A 17,725-nucleotide genomic window follows, 5' to 3' on the forward strand; every position below is an offset into this window, starting at 1 on the left:
ATAAACACAATCGATTTGGACCGAAATTGGTGGAGGGATGGGGTATGGGCCATGGAAGAACCCATTAGAATTTGAGGCAGATGCGAATCATTTACAATGGATTTGAATTTTTTTCTCTGAAGTCTGGTGTATATTGTTTCACATTGGTCTTGGCAGAAGTCTGCATGTTCTAGTTTTATGTTTTGTTTCTTTTAGTCTCCTCGGTTTCTTTTCATCTGGTTGCACATGCTCAATCTCTATGATACCTGTGTATAGTCCATTTTTTTAATTTAACCCTATATGTCCTCACCTCAGACAGATAATGTGGATGTTGCCCTTTCTTCTATTTCTTAACAACACACTTTTTTCAAACCCTTACAATGCAGATGTCTAATGGGATGTCTTTTCTACATGACTATTTTCTGGAAATGGTACTTGATGGTGAAGACTGAATTATTATGCAAAGCCAGGAGCTGCTCAACGCCCCAGACCCTCAGGGCCACCTCGGGCCCCAGGTTCACTGTGAGCAATACGTTTGACTGATAAACTGATTGATATAAACTGAAATGGAAAGAGCATGCAAATCCTGCATCTTTACCTTACTTGTGCCCACTGCTCAGTTTATATCCCAAGGCCCACAAGTGGGTGAATCCAACCCTGTTGACACACTATCAGAGCCAATACTACACTATCTTTATTGTTCTCCCTCAGCCACTCTAAATCCAGTAATAAAGGTTTTTTTCACAGATGACATTTTGACAGTAGAAATCTACAGGTGTAAATAATACAATTAATGAAGACTGAATGTCTTTTTGCTTCTTCAATTTCAGGGTTCAGGTATTGTGCATGCTGGCTTACTGTCACAGTGTGCTGGGACACTTGAATGGAAGAGAGCCATTCATGCCTCCTACTAAAAAAGACGTGCTGCCAATAATTAACACATACTGATACAGTAAATGTCTTTGTAACAGCTACATTACACTGAGGGATGAAAACTGAAGTATCTCTACGTTCAGACTCTGAATCCTTGAATCACTTGTAAAAATGAATACCATATTCACAAAGTGTGGGTCGATATAACTTTGCACTCCTCTCTATGCAGGTCACAGCAGCTCAGTTTCTCCTGTAGGCCTCAGTGTGAAGAGCAGACTGTTCAGACATTAAACCATAATGTCCAAAAACCAGAACCATTATTTTATGTGATGTGATTTAAGATTCAATTAGGATTTATATTATTTTATTATTTAACTACACATATTAAGAACATCAGTATATCACAGACCCTGTTCAGACCTACTAAAGAATGTGGCCACATATTGCCACATGTGGCCCAGACCACCTCTGAATGTGGTCCAAGTGATTGTATCTCAAATGCGTCTTGTGTGTGTTCAAACCTGAACTTTGAGCTGTCCGCTTGTGATCGGATAACTTGAGACGTATGTTATTACCAGGTCTGAACAGGCCAGAGTCAAGTTAAAGTACATGTGCTATTCAATTAGGGTAATGATAGTAGGCTCTTTCAATAACGCTTTATTAGTTGGATTTGTTCAAATAGTCTGATTGTTTGATATAAATAATATGGTCATTGTTAAATTTGGTATCATTTTAATAATTTAAATTCAGTCTTTCAAAATCTGACTTTGGCAGTTTCTCATTGTCTGCCATGAGCCTGGTGACTATAGGAATCCACCTGTGATTGTAGTTCCCACTTTCACCACATGGTGGCGCAGACAAGCTTTGCATGATTTTCACCTGTCAAACCACTCACAAGGTGCTTTCATCATATAGGCTTAAAAACATTCATCAATCCAGTTTAGACTTATTTTTCTGAGTTGAGTTAGCCAACCATTTTTCAGTTTTAAATGGTTACTTTAAATTGTGTGAGGGCTACCAGAACCATTGCACTGGCATGCTCTATGTGCGTGTATAGATGTATAGATCCGGTTTAAACAATACAGACTCCATAGAGCCATATACACTATCTATGGAGTCTGTTACCTGCTAGCCAGAGTCTGCTAGTCTGCCAGCATGGCTGAATGTAAAAAAAAAACAAACAAAAAAGCAACAACAAAAAAAAAAAACAATTATTTGTTAATAGTAGAAATCAAATAAAGGGAAAAATGCACACATTTCAAAATTCTGGGAACAAATTTATTTATTCTATTTTTTGTTGTATATTATTCGTTATCTTATTGTATTTTGATTCTTAACTATGTTATCTGTTTTTTGTGACTTGGGAGCTGTAACACACATAACAATTTTCCATTGGGATCAATTAAGTGTTCTATCCATCCATCTATCTATCTATCTATATGTCTATATGTCTATATGTCTGTCTGTCTGTCTATAGAAAGTCAGTATGTTACTGACAATTAAATGCTTTTAAAACTCTCTTAAATCCTCATAAATTAAATAGGACCACTAATATGATATGGAAGCAAATAATGAGAACCAGTGTTTGGGTCAAAGCTTAAACAATAGGATGACATAGGATAACAGATCAACAACCAACAACTTCCACATTGATTGTACTAGGCTGTACAATATGATAAGTCAATACAAACGACTATATAAACAACAGCATATTTGATAACCGGAAAAATCAATCATCCTACATTATCAGTATCTCAGTGACACCTAGGCTACCACTGTCATAACCATCAGTGTTTTGATTCATTTCAAATTGCCCCTGACTTAAGCTCCAATCAGTGATAATGGAAAATCCAACAATTAATGTCGTAATGAGTGTCTGTAATGTACCAATATCTTTACAACTTTATATATGTAGGCTACAAGTAGGTATCCCCTCTCACATCTTACCACGCAGCAATTCAGCACTGAGCAGGCTGTAGGCGTGGTGAAGTGAAGGGGCCATAAATACCGCGGTGCCTCTGTCCGGACGCTCTTTTCCTCCGCTCCTCTCAGGCTCGAACATCAGAGACGCACCCGCTCTCTGAGGTCGCAAACAGGCGGAATTCATTCATACAAACACATCGAAAAAAAGAAGCGAAAAAAAAGAAGGAATATTTAGAACCGGAACAAGTGGAAGGAATACGACTTTTAGATCATATTTTTTTCAATTGATTTAAACAAAAAAAAAAAGTAAAAGTCACTGGAAGTTTTGACATCATGAGGATTTTCAGTGTTGTGCTCCTGCTGGTTCACGCCTTGGGTAAGTTTCATGTGCGCTCATGTAAGAAAACGTGTGTTTCTTTGTTGAGTCGGATTATTATGTGTGATATTTGCTTTCAGTGAATACCTGTGTGACTCTGTCTCCTCTCGGCTGTTATTGTAAACCCCTCAAGCATGAGCGATGGAGCTATAACATGTCTTGTAAACTTCATAACCTTTAAGGCAACGGTTTTCATGATGCCAGGCTATTCAGGAGCTAACGGGGTCATCTCTCTATTTTAGAGCATGCTTTATGTAACTGGATACATTTATTTTTAACTCATATTCTTGCCTGACATTAGCTAACTGTCTGTCCATGCATTTTGTGTGTGTGTATGAGACAGAGAGGGTATATGCCAACTTTTATTTGCCCCCCCCCACTACCATTTCTACTAATCTAAACTGTCCCACTGAGGGAGGACCTGCTGGCAAGTTTCCACTTTACTGAAGTGCTCCTGAGGAATCCAGTAAATGCCTACTAACCATACCATACCCTAAAGACCACGGTGTGCAATCTGTGACGCCTGAGCAGTCCTTTACAGAGATCAGTGGGATTACACAAAAAAGCCAAAAATCTGCCTGGAGCTTTCTTGTGCACAACATGTTTCAACTTGCCCGTTGAGGTCCGCCCACCTTGGCACACTAACCTGTGTTCACTGAGTATCCCCTAGAGGAAGAGTCTCTGAGGTGTTCTCGTGGTCTACTCTGCTAAAGATTGCATCAAACCAAACATACATGCAAATTATAACATTTTAAACAATTTCATTCTCTCTTGCTTCCAGTGGTGTCCAGGCCGGCCAGTGGTGCTGCAGTTGACAGGTATGAGAGCGACAGGCAGCGGCACACGGCCGTTATCAACTTTTTGGACACAACCAAAGACAGGAGGGCAGATGATGAGAGCAGAAGCGTGGACGCCACAACAGTGGAGTATGGTCAGGAAGGCGAGGAAGAGGAGTACGATGATGAATACTACTATGAGGACGAGTATGAAGATGGCATGTCTGGAGACTATGAAATGGAACAGCCACGAGGTGAGGCATCACTTGTGTTATTTCCTCAAATTTCGAACCACTGTTGTAGTTCAGTTTTTACACACTTCCTTAACAAAGAAAATGGAAATGTAAGTCTTTTGTGCTCTGTTTTTGGTTTTAGTTGCTATGTCAAGTAAACCCAAAGACCCTTCTGCCATCCTGGAGACTGAAAGCACTGAAGGAAAGAGGAGGAGAGGAAAGGGAAGAAAGAGGGCAAAGGGCAAGGGAAAGAAGAGGAATCCATGCCTGAAGAAGTATAAGAATTTCTGCATTCACGGCACCTGCCAGTACCTGAGGGACATCCGCGCCCCTTCCTGTGTGTAAGTATTAGCCCTGCACCACTCCCTCTATTCAAGAATCTAACTATCCCTTGAATTATTAACCTCTCATCCGATTCCCTCTCTGTGCTGTGTGCAGGTGCCACCCAAACTACTCTGGTGAGAGGTGTGAGTTCATCACCCTGCCTGTGCAGTCCCCCGAGGGCTACAACCGGACCACAGCTCTGGCCGTGGTGGCGGTGGTGCTGTCGTCCGTCTGCCTCACCATCATAGGCCTTTTATTAATGCTCAGGTGAGTAAGACACACACAAACACACCCTCGCAATACACATACAGATAAAGGGCTTTTCTAGAGACTTGGTTAATAATAAGGTAGACACAGTCTCAACAAGCTCCTTTTCTTTTGTTTATTACAGGTTTCACAAGCGGGGAGCGTATGATGTAGAGAATGAAGAGAAGGTCAAACTAGGGTTAGCGTCCAACCACTGAAGAGACAAAGAGGGGTGAGTAGAGAGGAGACAGGGCTACAAACAAACACTCACAAGCATTTTTATTTCTTCTTATTGCTTGAATGAAATGGGGTTTTTTACTCATTGTCTCTGTTTCTTTTTTATGTTAGGCAAAGATGCAGAAATTCTACCTCAAAATAGAAAAAGAGAAGTGAACCAGGAAAGGAGGTCCTACAGGAAAAAGGAACGTACATGAAGAAAGGAACAGAGGGTGTTGTCTGCGTGATCCTCTGCTGGACGTTCAGATGAACGTACTCCTGCGGACCTCAGAAGTAAAGGGGCCGTCTGATACTGGAATACTAAATGGCCCAGGTGATGGAGTGGAGACATGACGAGCATGAGGTGATGAACACGAAGGAACGAGAAGAAGAAGGGACAAGTCTAGACTCTGTGCTGCTTCTTGACTGTGTGAAAAGAAAAGTCGTCTCAGACTGAACTGAACAAGAAAAGTTTTTTTTTTTTTTTTTAAAAAAAAAAAGAGCTCAACCTGGGTTTTTTTTCCTGCACAAGTCCATTTTTTTTTTTTTTTGTGTACAGTAAACGGTATATTTATAATTCTAATTTATTTATTTAAGCTAACTGTATTTATAGAGATTTTTAACCACCTTCAGCAGTTTTTAAAATAATGATGTTACATTTGTTTTTATATTTCTTATTGGACGATATTTATTTATGAAAAAGAAAACAAACAATGCAGAAGCTCCTTAAGATATTAAGTATTTCATAAGAAGAGATATGACGCATTAATATCTGATTTTTGGCTTTAATTTTGTCACTCAGTAGATGATCAATTGCACTGTGATTAATAAAATTGATCATTGAATAGAGATGATTTTTTTATTATTAGTACTATTATTATTGTCCAGGGTGGTTTCAATGAAAGCAATACTTTTCAGGAACGCCCTGCTCACACTTACACAGTTAGACACATTCACACCTGGAAACTGCCCAGTACAACCAGTTGGCTCTGTCAGCCTCTATGCAGCTCCACTGCAGCAGGTGGGGGGTTCAGTGCCTTGTTCAAAGGCACATTAGTGATGGTGGCGAGTGAAGGGCGAGCCCTGCTCTTTCACTTTCCCCACCCAAGTTTACCCTGCAGGTTCGGGTATCTTAAGGCCGTGTTAGGCTTAGTGTTATGAGTCAGTGTAGTAATGACATTATGATACAGTTCACTGGCGATGTATTGATTATAGGCAACATAAAAACTATGCACTCAGTGTCTGCATTGCTAAGAAACTTTTAAAAGGGAGTCAAATATAAAATGCACTGTAGCAAGAATCTGGTATAAATATGTTGTACTGTCATGTTGTCTTACCATCATTAGAGGAGAAACTCCCTCAGATCAGAGTTAAGCTGTCAAGCAAAAAAAAAATGTGAATTAAAGTGTTCCACCCTTTCAAATCCTGTCCTGCAGTTTTGAAGTGATTTTTATTTATGTGATTTTTTTTCAGAGCAAAATAAAAAAAAAGATAATCTGAATTTTTTTTGACTCATATGCTTCATTACATCTCTCTCTTGAAATGAATACTTGATTATCACACCCTGTTCTTGGCATTAATAGGAGTCTCAGATCTTGTACTGGTAGATCAGTTAAGTAAGGTCAGGTTTATTTTCGCTCTTTGGTTCACTTCCTGATTCACACCACACATTAATGTGTTATTTTAAAGTGGCCAGTCTGGATAATGATAACACCCATGTGTTCTTTTGGCCAATTATAGTTAACATAATATTTTTATTTCCTGTCTCTGACATGAGAGCAACCACTTTTAACCAAAGCACCTGTATCCTGGCCATCGTTGCTGTTATGGTCAGTGCTCAAAAGGCAAATATTTTTAGTCAGTGTTGCGTAGATATGGAGGGAGAAAGCTTTCCTAGTTGTTATGTTTAAATCTAGTTATCTGCACAGGCTCTGTGATCTTAATAACAGCATTTAATGACAATTTTTTTTCTCATTATATAGTTTAACAAACGTTCTTGCTAAATTAATGTTTCTCCGGGGCATTTCTCATTTCTCATAAACAAAGTCATTATCAGTTCCATGTGTTGACAACAGTATCATTGGTGTCACTGACAGATCAATCATACTGAGTGTGGTCAGGACTTTCTTACTGCTGTGTGTACGCACTGAACCAGAGGGAACAGATGTGCGGTGTATAGGTAAGAGAACACCTGATGTTCAGCCACAACACATCATGCCACCGCACCACACACCATTACTCACACAGCCAACAGATGTCATGTTCAAAGACACACCACCAACTCTAACATCTGAGCCCTCGACCAGCCCTGAATGCCGCAGAGTTCAGAGAGACCACATACGGCAAATACTAGCAGGATGCAACAATGCTGTCATGTATGCCGCACGCAGGTTTAATAGGGATATGGATAGTCAAAAGACCCAGCTGGGCTCAAAGGCAGGCTGAGACCCAGCCAAATGTTAGTCACCCCTTGAAGTCACCTCCTACACGGATGTTGTTACACCAGCACTGTGTGTGTGTGTGTGTGTGTGAGTGGGAATGTAATGCCTTGGTGCTGTGTCTGTGTGGGTTAAAGGGGTTAACCGAACCATTACAAGCAAAACTCCACAGCAAAACAGTAGTGTTTGCATGTTTGCTATGTGATCCTTTTCAACACTGTTTGTGGGTTGCATTCCCATATTTCTGTATATACTGAATAAACAAGATACTGTCAGACTCATATGTTCACACTGGGGGATGGTAGTTAAAGACAGATGTTCAGCTGAACCATAAGGGTGTGGTACCTGATTCAGGACTCATACCATATGTTGAGTAACTGAAAAATTGTAGTGGCGCATTTAATTTTTCTCAGGAAAGAGCAATCAATGCGCATACACACACATATTTGTATTTGCTCAGTTTGTACTTTTAGTGGATCAATCTTTCTCTGGCAGACATGTTCAATGAAATTCAAATTACATTACTTTGTCTATCAAGGGGCCATGTGAGGAAAGCAGGTTTGAAAACATAAAAACACAAAACTACAATGAATCTAATCACATGCTTGAACACATTCTAAAAATACAGAATATTATAGAATATATAAACTATATATCTCACAATTTGGTGATTTTGAATTTTCTCAGATGAGCTGAAGGATTAATGAACTTTTCATTCTTCTTAAAATGGTACTTGAATTGTACCTTTATAACATGACACCTCTGTCAGGCTGTTTTTTTTTTTCTTCCTTGTTGAAACCTGCCACCTACATTACCCACAACATAACTTGACCACTGGCAGTTCAAACAGGGTTTGGGTGTATTTTGCTGGCTAATGTAACCTTTAGAAGTTAGCTTCAAACTGAGATGAGGAGCAGAGGAGAGGGTTACAGAGGTTTGATTACATCACTTCTTTCTAAATCCACCCTCCCTGATTTTTTTTAACTAGTCTTCAGCCTCAACCACGCTGACTCACATACGTCACTTCAGGCAATTTAAGGCTATGTTCCATTTATGTTGGAAGTCGGAGCTGAGAATGACGTCTCAAACAAGTTAACCACCTTCAAGTGCAGTGCTGGTAGTAATACCAGCTCATAACAATGCATTATGTTGTATTATGTGCGTACAAAAACAGTAGCAACATGTCCACAGATAGAAGTTGGATAGTACTGTGTGTACAACTTATTTATTGTTGCATAATTTCTAATAAACAGACAGTGTGTCCCAATTTAGGGACATCATGTCCATCCCTCGGGGGATGCAATCCACAAAGGTGTGGCATCTGGGGACAAAGGCCGAACCAAAACTAGACAGTCTGTTATTCGTAGATTTATCCTCACCTGCTGTTTAACTTTTTTGGAGTCAGCCTTATCTTTTTTTGAAAAGTGAGTCATCATGATATGAATCATGGAATAGGTTGGGCCATAAAGGAGCCACGTTAGATCCTTTTTTGCCCAGGAAACGAAGGATGCATTTCTTGGCTGCATTTGAAGGAGCCCTCAAAATGGGACAGCAATTGGTCTTCAAATGCAGACTTTGAAGAGTGCAGTCCCTGAATTGTGACACAGTTAGTATTACTGCAGCTCTCACTTCTGTTGATACACAGAGTCACCATCTTGATGAGGTTGCGCTGACTTTTTGAGTCAAAATTCCAACTCCAAAAAGGTGGTTTTACTACTGTTTGACTGGGAAATCAGAAATTTCGAGTTCCCAGTTCAAATGGAACGCACCAGGAGTTTTCGGTGTATTATGGTAGCAGTAGCTAATGTAACTTCGAGAAGGTAGCTTCAAAGCAGAGGCTTCAGATTTCACTGTCCAGATTTTTTAATTTTCAAACTTACAGCCTTCAGCCCCAATTGACTCTGACTCATGTTGCGTCACTTCAAGCAAATTAAGTCCATATACTGAACAGCAGTACTCCCTACCTGTGAGCAGACTTTGATGCGTGAAATTGTCCCAGTTCCCCTTTGAGCTATATTAGCCATTAAAAAATCCATTGGGTTATCTGAAAAATACATTGTCACAAAGCTGAACGCAAACCTGTTCACCCGTTTTTGCTTTGGGGATATATGGCGCTCAGGGAACAGCGACAATACGCTGATGACTATAGTTTCTCAATTACAAATAAATGTAGCTAGTTTCCCTCTTTAATATGCAACACATACAAACATGTATGTGTATTTTCAAAAGCACACACATGCGTGTGTTTGTGTGTGTGACAGGGGTTAGTCATTTACAGTAGTGGAGCCACCTAATCCTGGCCTCTCAATGTCAAGTAGCAGAGCACACAGAAATAGTGCTGTGCAGTCATGCTCACATAGCTGCTATTCCCGGGGCTGATGGCCACCAAAGAGCCAGAATGCTGAGAGAGAAGGGAGTTCGCTACGTTCTGTTTCTCAGTGGCCTGGTGGACCACAGCCAGGACATAATGTCCGGTATGGTGGCCCATCATCAGGCACCAGTGTTGCACTACTCCTGAATTTACCTTGTAGGGTCACAGTAACGGCTCCACAGTATCTCTAGATGTCTCTCGTCCTCCCCTTCTGAGTTTTCTTGAGTGTTTCCTGGAGAGACTCAAAAAGGATATTTCCACACCTCACAAGGAATTTCCTTGCAAGTTGGCCAAAATGATTTGGAAGTAGCAGAATTCATTGTGTGCTGCACTGTCGTGAGAATTGCCAGTGTACCAACATTACTATTGTTTTTGAGACTTTTTTTTGTCAACGGTTGTTGATGTTAGGGTGTGCTCACATAAATTAATTTTAGGTGTCTTTGTTACATAACAGACTTTTATTTTGTGGTACATTTATAAGGTCAGTTTTATTTTAATCTATAGTGGTGATATTTTAAAGATATAATTTTCAGGAACCCACCATATTTTGAAGGGTTTTTGCCTCATGTTGATCACTAGATAAAGTCTATACCGTAGAATAACATACTTTATTGATTACAGATACAGTATCTGTGCAGCATATGGGTGCACCGGTGCATAGTTTAACCATTTAATATTATTCTCTAAAGCCTCTATGTAAAGATCTAAATCCATTAGCAAAGTAAACCACTCTGTCTTAATACATTGCCTAATAGACTTGAGTAATCAAATGGTCTAGCGGTTACATTAGATTGAATCAGTGTGAGGAAGGTGAGTTTGTTGTGAAAGGTGCTTCCTGCCCTGCTGAGGAGCAACAATGGGTAGTTTCCACACTGACATGGAAGTGCGCACGCCAACAGTTGGTAATATAATCATTCTCTGACCGGATATCATCAACAGGAACACATTATTACCTGAAATTAATGAGGTTGTGTAAGTCAGGGTCTGCTTTAGTTGTTAAAATGTACATTTTGCTGTTCCGTCAAAATAAAATGTGTATGCATGCGTGTGTTTGCATGAGGCCAGGTCAAAGTTAATGTCCCCAACTGCCCCTTGTAAGTTGAAATGGAGCGCAAGCAGAGACTCAGTGTGCCACTCAGGCCTGATTGATGAGGTGATGACAGCGACGCAGCCATTGTCGCATGACAAAAAGAGGCTGCGATGGATCAGTGAGTTGTACACGGCCTGTGTTGCCCTGTTTACACGGTGTGGACAGTCAAAGAGGAGGAGGGGGAGGAGGATGACAGGAATGAAGAGGAGTGCGAGATAAGGTCGACACGGTAACATGAGAGGGGGAGAGAGAGATGAAGAGAGGATGGACAATGGGTCAAGGTGAGAAGTTCTACTTAGGAGGGTGCTGACCTGTCTTCGCCTGTGTGTGGATAAAACAGATTATGGCGTTAGAGGAGCGGCATCACTCTGTCACTGCCTATCATAGCTCTCACTCTTCCCTCTCTGGCCTTTTACTTTGATTTGCCCTTAAGTTCCTGTGAGCTAGCGTGTTTATTCTATATTCCTGTCCCTCGGACATCCTTATCCCCTCCTCCATTTCCTCATCCTTTTCTTGTCCTTTTTCTTCCTTTTCCTTTGACTTATAAATGGACACATGTGCTCAGAGGTAGTCTTACCATGTGGCAAAGGCACACGACTGCCTCAATGCCCTGCAGCCAGAGCAGCCCACAAAATCAGAAATACTTAGTAAGGAAAGCTAATTTTTCATTAATTTAGAGAATATTTACTCCCTGACCAACACCCCTCATTTGTTAGATGAAAAGCTGGTCTCTCGTGACTCATGCCTACTCGCTCCACTACTTCATCTAGCTCAACTACTTCTCTTAACCGCAAACATATTTTTCTTACCACTGTACCAACAGCTACAAGAGAAATAAGAAAATGTTGTCCCTAACAAAATCACCACTGCTTTTGTATGTATGCAACACCATACTGCATGAGTATTAAACTTTTCTCAGTCAAGGACATTAGCTGCAGTGTTTTCATCAGTCAGACTTTACTTCTATACCATGACTTTGATGAGCAATATAAAAATAATAGCTTGATGTTTTAGGAAATATATTCTTATTTAACAAGACTTTCATGAAAAGAATGATACCACACTCATGATTGTGCATTAACTATGGAGCTAGAGCCGGCAGTCAGTTAGTTTAGTGTAGCGTAATAATTTTGCTCACTCCAATATATGCCCTTAGAAACACTTCTAAAGCTTATACGACATGTTATATGTTGTTTGTATAACTTCAGAATGACCTAGGCTAGCTTTGTCGTAATGTTTCCAGTCTTTATGCTAAGCTAAACTAATTGGTTGCCGATTGATAGAGTGTTATTGATCATTGCAACTCAAAAAAGCAAAACAGGAAACAAACATATTTATTATAAGATTTCAGTGGTGGCTACCACTGTGGTTACACCTGACTGTGAACAGTCAGACTGAATGTCTCCAAAATTGTCTTTTGTGTTGGTGCACAGTATGAATCCTGTGCGGGAAAGGCGGACTCCACTAGTAACAAGAATTACATTTGCATTACAGAATGTAAATACATCCAGTAGCTGCTGCTGAAAAAAAAGGCTTATAAAGGCTTAAGGATTATATCTTCAAAGTAAAGTAGATTGAAAATGGTCTGGTTCACAGTTTGCTCAAGACCCCCAAATGACCAAGTCTGCCCCTGCTCGACACTGGTGCTGTCCATGTTGGTAGTGTTGAAAAAGCAGCTCAGCTGAGTCCTGCCCCTCTCCACTTGCTCTTGATGCCAGCAGGAGTTGGGCAGGGATACCAGTAGATTCCCCTCTGCTGATGTCACCCTGCTGGACAGACACTTGTTATGTATCATGGTCACACTATTAAATTCTCACTGAGGTCTATTTAGACCCCAAGGAGGCTGATGGTGGCATCGCATTACTTACTGGGTAAGAGGAGAAGAGAGAGGGAGAGACAGAGAGGGAGAGGGGCTGGGTTAAGGGGGGACGAGGGAAGAAGTCAGGAAGAAAGGAAGGAAGTGGAGAAGAGGGGAGTGAAGAGAAAGCAAGGGGAAGAAACTGGATGTAATTGACCATTCCCCTAATCACTACCACACATACACACACACACACACACACACACACACACACACACACATTGAACAACAAAATAACTCACACAGACAACAGCATGCCGGCAAACAGACAGGAAGACTGGATGACTCCATGCTTGACTCATTTGTTTTCTCTGCCCCTTACAGTATGCCCTGCGGATCTGGAGAAAAAAAAAAAACCCAACATGTGTGAGTGTGCATGTGTGTGTGTGTGTGTGTGTGTGTGTGTGTGTGTGTGTGTGTGTGTGTGTGTATGTGCAGAAGCAGGAGCCTAATGGTGGTTTTAGAGGATCAGCCCAACGCGTGCTGGCCAGTTGAGCTTATGACAAAGCAGAGGCGGACGGATGTCAGAGCAGACGGCAGCAGGCTCTGGTTACTGCAAGGAGTGGGCTCAAGGCATTCTTCTTCACTGTGTTTCACTTTGTGGTTGGCTGCTGTTGAAACTTAAAAAAACACCTCAGCAACCCCCCCCCCCACCGCCCACCCTCACCAAAACGCACCACGCACCCTCATCCCGCAAGGCAAACATTTTAAGCAATCTTTATTGTTCCAGTTTGATCTTAACAGGATTACTTGGAAAGAGTGAAGGGATTCCCCTCGAGGAGAAATACTTCATACCTAAAATATTTGTGTTTGACACAGGCAGGGGAGGAATCTGCCTGTCACGACTAAGAATCATTAAAAGAGAAAAATGGTCCTCTCTATTGCTCATGCGGTGTGGTAACTATGATCACTGAAGTCTGATTTGACCGTTCAATGATACAATCCCAGACAAGCAGACAAATCAAGAATGCTGTTATACAGTAGGCAGACTTTGTAATGGTGACAGGAGCTTAGTGGTTATCACAACCGTCTGATATCTGACCCTTGTGCTTTCTGAGTGGAGTGTGGTTGTCCCTGTGTATGGGTTACCACTGGCTGCTTCAGTTTCATTTTATGGTTCAAAGACATGAAGCTAAGGCCAGCTAATAGATATTTAAAAAAAGCAAAAAAAAAAAAAAAACCCTAAGAGTCTAGAGCAATGCTGACAGCTCTGAGAGGCTGTACTTATAGGCTAAGCAATATTTTAAGCTAAATGCTAACATTAGCATCATTTTCACCGTCTTAGTTAAGTTAACTTGGTTTAACATTTGTCAATTAGCACTAAAAAAGAAAATACAGATGATGCTGACGGGAATGTCACAAGTCGTAAAGTATTGGAAATCTTTTTATTTTGACCTGCTGGCGGTGCTAGATGAAAAGGGGATCACCAAAAATACAATTACAATTACAATTACAATTTGCCTTGAGGGTGGCATAAATGTCTGTACCAAATGTCATAGCAAACCCATCCAATAGTTGTTGGGACAGATAGCTAAAAACCTCAAATAACAACCTGCTTGTAGTGTAGAAAAAGTGTGTAGTCAAGAATCACCAAGGTCATCAGGACTGGGAACCATGACTGTCTGAACCAAAATGTATGTCAATCCATTCAGTAGTTGTTTGAGATATTTCAGTCTAGACCAAAGTGTTGGACCAGTCAACTAACTGAGCCACCCTCGAATGTCCTGGACTGTCTATATCTATAGCACTTTGATAGAGTGGCAAGGTGTCGAGGGTTTTACTTTGCCTTCTGCTCAATGTATGATGGAACACCCATTACCAAGACCTGGAAAATTAAAGCAAAAGAAGGAATGATTTTCCATCTTTTGAATTTCTTCATTCATCTGTATTCATCTCTCAGTCTCCCCAACAAATTTACATTCTCCCCTGTGAGGCCGCCTAAGCAGCCCACAGGCTATTAGTGGGGTCCGTGACCTCAGCAAGACTTTCCCCGCTGCTGCTCTCCGTCTATCTGTCCACCCACTGTCACTCTGTGTGTTCCCTCTCTCCTGCCGCAGCCTCGAGACAGTGTGGGAGCTGTTCAGAGAGCAGGAATGCAGAGGGAGCGCTCACAGCTCAGCTGCTTGAGGAGAGAAGAGGGAGGAGAGGAAGGCAGGAGAGGGGGATTTTTCCTTGGATGAGGTCATGGATGATGGCTTCTCTCAGAGCGAGAGCTGAGCTCGTGGCAGACGCGCCCCTGACCTCCCTCTGCCAGCACACACACACACACACACACACACACACACACACACACACACACTCAGAGGGAGAAAGGGCTGAGCCTGTGGAAGCACTTCATGGTTGGCAGTGATATGACAACCAGTTTTCATCTCTACCCATTACACCAGAGCTAATCTCCCAGTCCAGATTGCTCTTTCGTTATCAACACACCACACACGACAGCAAGCTTTGCACAAGCCAGTAAAGTCAAGCCCCAGTGGGCCACTTTAGTTGGCCCAGCCATGTGAAAAGCCCTGCTAAAATCTGCCCCATTACTAGCTGAGAGATGGAAGTGATTAGTAACACACTACAATTAGAGTGCTCAGCACACACATATGCACCGACACAGCTGATTCAACAGCAATATTGGCTCATCTTGAGGAGTGATCTGACTCTGTATTAGTGTTCTGATTGGGTGAGAGTTCCAGGTTAGTAGCAACTGTCGAGACGGCAGGATGATGGTGGTTATTATTATGATTACTCAGCCTCTTTTCCTCCCCACGTGTGAGTCACAGAGACTGACACGCTGTGGCTTTGTGCCTCGGTGTGAAAAATATCTCTCCTTCCCCGAGCCCCCTTCCCCGGCGTGGATTGCGGGAATGTGACATACCACCAAAGCTTTGTCGGGGGACAATAGGGCCCCCCATCCGAATGTGACACATCCCCTGTGGGACCACTTGTTGTTTTTCCTTGTTGGTTTTTTCCTCGGATCCCCTCCTTATGACCTGGAGTAATTGGAGTTGCTATTACAACCCAACTGTCACAGACTAGGTGAACTTTGACTACAGTATCACTGAGCACTACCTTTGACACCAGTGTCAGAAATCTAACAGCCCTCAAACATCAAGCTAACAGCTGACTATCAGGCGATGTTCGGCAGTTGTTGAGACTCTGTGGCTGACCATCGCCCACAGTTTTCCATTGTGTCTATCACTGTTCAGTAACCTATTATTGGCTTCCATACCTGCTTACCCGAGTAAGCATAATTAATTGGCGGTACAGGTGGCTGACAGAGCTCTCCAGGTGAGGATTCAGGAGCCACGGTGATCATTTTCTATGGTACATGACTTGCAATGTGACTGAGGGAATTGTGGCCTGTGATCCAAGAAAAAGGGAAGGATTGAATTTTTTAAAAGTTTAGCAATTTCACAGCAGTGAGAAAAAAAAAAAAAAAAAACAATACCAAAAAAATAAAGAAAAGGTGAATAATAGCTGGTTGGTCAGGTAGTTTTGTCTTTACCAGCTTTTAAAAAAGTTCTGTAGAGATAGAGATCATTAGTTTGTGGGATTACTCTTTTTTACAACCGTTGTCTGACCAAAAATTAAATGCTGCTTGTCACAAAGTCACATATTGTTGGAGAGAGTTTTTCACAGAACATGGTAACACTTACTGTAGATGTGTCGAAACACTCACAGCATAAAGCAGGAAGTGAAAAAGGGGGTTTTGTGGAATCTTTATTTGAGTCTTCACTCTGGCAGATTAGTGATTTCACCCATTTAATACAGTTTGTCTTTATTTTTCGCCTCTAGCGCTTCTACTAAAAGAGCACTGTCCGACACCAATACAAAGCAATACCAGCTACAACTTTTTTATCAGACATTTTTATTAGACAGGTTTTCCAAGCATAAAACAAGGCTTCTTTTTTTTAAATCAAAAATATGAGCGAAAGAGGGCAACACAAAGCATTTGATAGGTCAACCTTTTGTTGTATTATGACTTTGAGGCTGGATTATGTGTCAGGGCTCTAAGTGAAATTTAACCCTTGAAACCTCATTGTAAACTTGGATGACGTGTCAGTGGATCAACAAGGTTGAGGGTCTGTGAACTGCACTTAGTTCCTTTACAAACACTGTAATTAGTGTCTACAGGGCTGATTGAGATTACTAAAAACAGAGCTGGACTTTCAGGTTGCCCTTGAAACCACACAGATTGAGTGTGTATATGTGTGTGTGTGTGTGTGTGTGTGTGTGTATATGTGTGTGTGTGTGTGTGTGTGTGTGTGTGTGTGTATGTGTGTGTGTGTGTGTGTGTATGTGTGTGTGTGTGTGTGTGTGTGGGGGGGGGGTTAATGCTATTTTTGTATCTAATTTTCAGAACTGTCACCTCTGGAATTCAATCACAGTTCTTTACCACCTGTTTTCATTTTCTCTTTACCTCTCTCTCTCTCACTCTCGCAAACACACACACACACACACACACACACACACACCCGTGCACACACAAGCTGCCTCTCCATAAGGCTTCAGTTCTCTTTTCTAAGACAGTGGTGTGATTGTTTGAGACTGCAGGTGTGTTTGAAACTCTGGGAGTTCCCTCACACTGGTTACAGACTCTTCAATGACATCTTTATTGTCACTGAATTCCTCAAACACTCCTTCCATATCTCTGTACTGCAGCTATGTTTTCAGGCCAGGAGCTGCAGAGAGATCACATCTCAGCTCCACAGAAGCCAGAGAAGGAAATGAGTCTGCTGAACCACGCAGCCGCGCTGTGACCGACCACAACATCCTCCTGCTCCTGTGCTCATTAACAACACTCCTCTTCCTCTCTGCTCTCCTCCAGCCTACGTCCATCCCGGTGGGGTATCGCCTCACCCCCTCATCCACCAACAAAGATCCCACATCAAACAGAGTTACAGCCTGCCAGGAAGTGACATCACCACATCACAAGTCTTTGTTTAAGAGGCTTGATTCACCATGGACTCACTTCAAACCATGCTGGGTCCCAGGTCTGAAGAGAGGTTTCTGCAGAGTGAGTAGGTA

At 41.7% G+C, this 17,725-nt stretch overlaps 1 protein-coding gene across 2 annotated transcripts; it reads left to right on the plus strand.

The window, feature by feature from the left end:
* The first annotated feature begins 2,897 nt into the window (after positions 1-2,897).
* On the plus strand, positions 2,898-5,439 carry LOC111226747 (proheparin-binding EGF-like growth factor). Of its 2 annotated transcripts, XM_022752058.1 has the most exons (6): positions 2,898-3,151; positions 3,933-4,181; positions 4,303-4,501; positions 4,599-4,751; positions 4,876-4,962; positions 5,079-5,439. In XM_022752058.1, the coding sequence occupies exons 1-5, from the start codon at positions 3,109-3,111 to the stop codon at positions 4,946-4,948; spliced, it is 717 nt and encodes a 238-aa protein (XP_022607779.1). In that variant the 5' UTR covers positions 2,898-3,108; the 3' UTR covers positions 4,949-4,962; positions 5,079-5,439. The 2 variants fall into 2 exon arrangements, with proteins under 2 accessions (XP_022607779.1, XP_022607780.1); XM_022752059.1 differs by lacking the exon at positions 4,876-4,962.
* The last annotated feature ends 12,286 nt before the right edge of the window (positions 5,440-17,725 follow it).

This window comes from Seriola dumerili, unplaced genomic scaffold, assembly GCF_002260705.1.
Source record: "Seriola dumerili isolate Sdu_G_001 unplaced genomic scaffold, Sdu_1.0 BDQW01000161.1, whole genome shotgun sequence".
Lineage (NCBI taxonomy): Eukaryota > Metazoa > Chordata > Actinopteri > Carangiformes > Carangidae > Seriola > Seriola dumerili.